This window comes from Cicer arietinum, chromosome 2 (assembly GCF_000331145.2).
Source record: "Cicer arietinum cultivar CDC Frontier isolate Library 1 chromosome 2, Cicar.CDCFrontier_v2.0, whole genome shotgun sequence".
Taxonomy (NCBI): domain Eukaryota; kingdom Viridiplantae; phylum Streptophyta; class Magnoliopsida; order Fabales; family Fabaceae; genus Cicer; species Cicer arietinum.
Window position 1 is genome coordinate 43502157 of NC_021161.2, and position 5695 is coordinate 43507851.

General features: G+C 28.1%; 1 protein-coding gene across 2 annotated transcripts; it reads right to left on the minus strand.

The window, feature by feature from the left end:
* Positions 1-2574: 2574 nt before the first annotated feature.
* On the minus strand, positions 2575-5282 carry LOC101491939 (probable aquaporin NIP-type). 2 transcript variants are annotated; one of them, XM_004490808.4, is made up of 5 exons: positions 5098-5282; positions 4357-4578; positions 3647-3844; positions 3024-3085; positions 2575-2894 (listed from the first exon to the last, which is right to left on the minus strand). In XM_004490808.4, the coding sequence occupies exons 1-5, from the start codon at positions 5221-5223 to the stop codon at positions 2699-2701; spliced, it is 804 nt and encodes a 267-aa protein (XP_004490865.1). In that variant the 5' UTR covers positions 5224-5282; the 3' UTR covers positions 2575-2698. The 2 variants fall into 2 exon arrangements, with proteins under 2 accessions (XP_004490865.1, XP_073221680.1); XM_073365579.1 differs by lacking the exon at positions 3647-3844.
* Positions 5283-5695: the final 413 nt, after the last annotated feature.

Genomic DNA, 5695 nt, shown 5'->3' on the forward strand with positions numbered 1-5695 from the left:
CACTCTTTTTCTGGACATGGTCGCCATTGTTCGTTGGTTATTGCATGTTGACATGTACAACACAGATTCATTATCCAACTACAACTAATTAACTAATTGTCGTACAAATAACTAAAAAAAAAATTAATTATAATTTTAATTTCTCTGTTATTACCATTTTATAAAATTGACCTCCTATTTTAAAAGTCGACAGTTTTGTTCTCTTTTTCATATTTTTGAATTAAAAAATGACGATTTGATATATTTTTAATAACGTGATATACAATTCTATGATATAAAGCCATTTAGATACATTAATTATTTATATATCATTAATTAAAAACAATTTTATGAAAAAATTTCGAAATTGAATGTTAAGTTTTTATGACATTTTATTCTTATTTTAAAAGTATTAATCGTTCTACATTATTTAAAGAATCTCAAATCATTATTCCTTAGTTAAAAAATCAGAGAGAGTTGTCAATATTTTATACTTTTATAATAGAAAATCAATTTCGTAAATAGTAACAATAAAAGGACTAAAGCTGCAGTCAAACAAAAAATGAATAAAAAGTATGCTTAATTGCAGTTTTGGTCCCCCTATTTTAGCTGAATTGCGAAAGTAGTCCTCTCATTTTATTTTTCTCCAGTTTTGGTCCCTCAAACATAATTTTGGTCCAAAATTTGATGAAATTTCATTTTTTTTGCATTAATTTAAGTCACACAGTGCCTCAAGATCTCATTTGCAACAATTGTACATGAAATATATGATCATAAATGGTGTAGTACGACTTTTAAAAAAAAATCATCAAATTTTAGACCAAAATTCTGTTTTGGAGACTAAAACTGGAGATAAACAAAATGAGATGACTACTTTCCCGATTCAGCTAAAATAGAAGGACCAAAACTACAATTAAGCTTACAAAATAATTTCAAATTGCATAAATGTCGGTTGTTCCCCTTGTTAATAGTTTTATAAGGTACACAACATAAAGAATGTTAGGAAAAGTACCATAATTGTGAGATACAATTTTTTAAGACTAAATAATTGGGAGATACTTATGTAATAAGTGCAAGCTATATTAAATAAAGATATCGAATAACTCACTTAAGAGGAAGAAGAATAATGCCAACTTTTACACTTTATCTTGATTCTTCTACTAAACACATCACAAAACTATATATGGATACAACATTAACATTCTCATTGCTCATTCATCAAATGAACTAATTAAATAAAATTTCCTCATAAATATTATTGGTTACTTAATGAGTGATATTTGCTTTGGCATAGTACTATTCGTGCAATATAAGTAAGCCAAGAAGAGCATAAAAAAGTCCCATTCACATACAAGCTCTTGTATCTATTATACGTACCTTGCATTAAAAGTAATCAAATTCCAAGCACTACTCAAACAATGTTGTCTCCAAAACATAGTTTTAGCTCTCTAAAATTTGCCATAATGTTTCATATTTTTTTCATCATAGTTAATGTGTCATTGGCTTCTAAGCCATTAGACATTGAAATCAAATGTGGATCATGTCCTTGTGGAAACCCTTGCGGTGAGCAATTTTCGCCACCGCAACCTCCTCCTACACCACCACCATCAGAATCGCTACCACTACCCGAGTATTCCTCGCCACAAATTAGTAATCCACCACTGCCACCACCTCCACCTCTACGTAAATCGCCTCCACCACCAACACCACCTCCGCCGAGATTCATATATGTATCGGGTGAGCCGACGGAAGTATACTATTATTACTCTGCTTCTCAAAACAGAGCTGTAGGGTTGTGGGCTTTGGCATGTTTGGGAGCAATGTCAGTCAGTTTTATATTTGGTTGACTTTATCAAGCTCATCTAAATCACCAAGAAATTAGCAACAATTTGATATTATTTTTTTGTTTTCTTTTTCTTGTTCAGGCTTTGGTACATTATTTCATTGTAATTCCCATTGTTTTTGTCTCTCTTTATATAAAGCTTCTTGGTGAATTAATTAAACTAGTATACACAATGCATAACAATTCATAGTTGTTAATTTTTTTAAACAAAAAGTTGAACGCTACTGAAAACTAGGATTTTGACTACAAATAAAATCTAATCAAACATTATTTTAATTAGAGTTTGAACTCGTTACTTCTGGTCGATTCAACCTTAATCGAAACCCATTAATCTTCATCTACTTGATTTGTTATATTTACTTTATTAATCACATTTTCTCAAAACTTCTTTTTGGGACTTGCTACTTTTTCTATATCATCAACTAATTAACACAAAATATAATTCAAGTCATTTAAGCAAAATTATGCTATATTCTTATGATTCATAAGTTATATGAAAAAGATTAAATTATGGCAGGGTAGCCTACTTTTAGAAACAGCACAAGGTGCAAATGGTAAACATCAAATCAGAGGTAAAAATGTAAATTATGCGAATAATAAAAGTTTAATTACTAATCAATTCGCCTTGCATATCACCCCAATTACTGGTGATACAAGTTAAATGAATCAACCCAAAAAATTAATCTAATTTCCATCTCGAAAAACAATTAATCATGTCTATCATTAAACTAACTAATATTACCATACTAGAATGCAGTCATAATTTTATTATATTACACTAAAAAATCAAACACTAAAGAAAAAAAAATTCAAAACTACTTATAAAACCAAAGCAATCTACTTCAAAATAAAGAAAATAGTTGAACTCCCTAAAAATCAAACTACAATGATGTTCCTCAATGGTGACTCTGTAGGTGACTTTTCTATGGATCTAAGAAAGTTATAAGCAATTGCTCCAGCTATGGCTCCAACAATTGGACCAACAATGTATATCCATAATCCTTTGTAAATATGTTTCACAAGTGCTGGCCCAATACTTCTTGCTGGATTCATTGAAGCCCCTGATACAGGCCTGCAACAAAATTTAATTTTAATTTTTTATAATCATAAATTATTGGTCATCATTAATGGATAATTCTAATTAGTCATGCATAAAATTATTAATGCTTAAAATAAATACATTAACCGATAATTAAATTACCCAGCAATAAAAAGATTCAACATTATAGTCATTCCAACTGCAACACCTCCCATGTCATTCACCTGCCATCAAGTTAAGTCAATGCTTATTAGAATCTTTTATTTAATTAGTTTTTGACTCAGCTTATTAGAATCTTAAATTCATAAAAATCAACATAAAAATTAAATGCATTAGTCAAAATCAAACTTCTTTTAATATAATCACCGAGAAGGCGAGAATATTAATCTTGTGATTGTTACATAAACAATTTTGAATTGTAGTATGCAATCTTAATTGTTGTAAATTTATAATATTAAAATTTTATAATTAGCATAGGCAAATGGATCACAATCATAATTGCAATTGTATTTGTTAATATTTTATTATAATATTAAAGTTTTCAGTATAATATTGTTACTCTAACCACAATTTAAAATTATTATATTAATTCAACAATTGAATTTAAGATAACTATAAAATATTAAGATCGGATGACAGACACTCACACACACAAACACATTTTTCTTTAATCACAAATATAAATAAAAGATAAGATATATTTTATTCAAAATTTAAGTTAAATATATTTTGTTTATATTTGTGATAATAGAAAATATATATTTTAGATATGTATGAGGGATCACCGCTCTATCATCAGTGGAAACTGCTGAAACGACAAACATTAGAAGAAAACTGATGATGATTTCAACAACTAAAGATTGCCCATTTGATCCACTTGGTACCGTTCCAAAATAAGTTTTTGGTGTGATATCAAACATTAGAGATAATGTCCCACTTGCAAGTGTGGACCCCAGCAACTGAGCAAAAATGTATAGTGGAGCCTACATATACAAAAATTATCTAAAGGTAGTGAGAGTCATTCATGTAGAGCACAAATTTATAATATATCATCAAATTATATATCCTTACAAGCTCTAAAGCATTGTTCACATATAATTCTAAGTATTCAAATCTTTATATTAAGATCTATCGATGCTTTTTTGTTTGTTTATATGTATAGCATTTATCTTACTCACATCTTAAAAAATGAATTTATGTATATACATAAATTAGTGGAGTACAAATCGAACGTGTAATACAAGTTTTTAACTTTATATATGCATGCAACTATATTCTTTATTATCACTTCGTTCTTATTTTAATTTTTGCAACATCTCCACAACACAATATATAAATAAAGTCAAGTTATGTAGTTTTAGAAACTAATTATTGGTTCACAAGGGGAAACAAAATCAAATCAAAGGTATGCTTTCAATTTGAAACTAAAGAATGTACAAATTAATAAAAAATAAAAAATGGTTATTATTCCATAAAAATAAATAAATGAAACTACCTCTTTAATTGAGATCCTACGAAAGAGGGTCCAAGTGATGGTAACTGCAGGGTTGAAGTGGCCTCCAGAGATATGACCAAGAGAGTAACACATAACCATTACAATTAGTCCCCAAGTGATACAAATCCCTGGAAATGTGACTGAGCCATATATTTTATTCACTACTACAGCACCACACCCAGCAAACACCAAAAAATATGTCCCAATTATTTCTGCAATCACCTAGGCAAAATCAAGAGAAAATAAATTAGTAATATTTTATTTTGCTCATAATTTTCGTGTTCAAAATTAATTGTAACTTAGATTGATTTAATAGAACATGACTCATTCTTCATCTAATATGTTATTAATCACATTGCATATTAATTTTATTTTATAAAAACAAACATTTAAGATAATAAAATTGAAGTTGAGATCTTCTCCATTTTAAAAGAAAAAGAATGAATTTGAGAAATAGAAAACTTCATTATTATATTCTTCTGTGTATAAAAAACAATAAATACTCAATTTATATTCGAAATTTTATAATGTGTGTCAATATATAAACAAAATTATAGTAATTGGTGGAACTATTCATTTCTCAATAAAAATAAAGAAGATCTATTTGCCTTTTTATGGTGTGTGAAAATGAAGTTTTATGAATGATGTGTAAAATGTAGAGAATGTAGATAGTATCTATAAAGTAATGTGATTGATTATAAATAACCAAACTTTACGAGACAAGTGATCACTTATACATACCTTTTGTATCAAGGTTATAGTATGGTTTGATGAACAACAAAATTGCATGATGGAAGGGTTGCCTTCATCCACACTTGATGATGTTTCCTCGTCTAATTGAATATTGCCTTCACGTTTGTTGGCCATTGATGCAAATTTTCTCAAGTGACTAGAAATTAGAGAGATAGGCACATTATATTATTGGGAAGTTTTTTTTTTTTTTTAGGGAATATTATTGGGATTGGGAAGTTATAACAAATACCATCCTAGATTTTTGATAGGACAGTTTTTAGAAAACTACCTAGTAAGGAACAATTAGTCAAAAAAAAAAAGAATAACTACCTTGTGATTTTTTCAGTAAAAAAAATGCGATTTTGTTTCTTGGGATATACAGAAAATAACAAATACATTGATAAAGTCAAGATTTTAGTATTAGTTGAGATAACTAGAAAGATCTTTGTTTTGAAAATGTAAACAATCCCAAATCCAATTATTCAGTGCAACATTATTTTTTAATTTAATTATTTTTTTATAGACTTTTTTCCATAATAACTTAAAAATTCTCCTTTTGAAAATTTAATTGTAGTGCCATTAATATCTCGAAACTCACCTCAGTTTT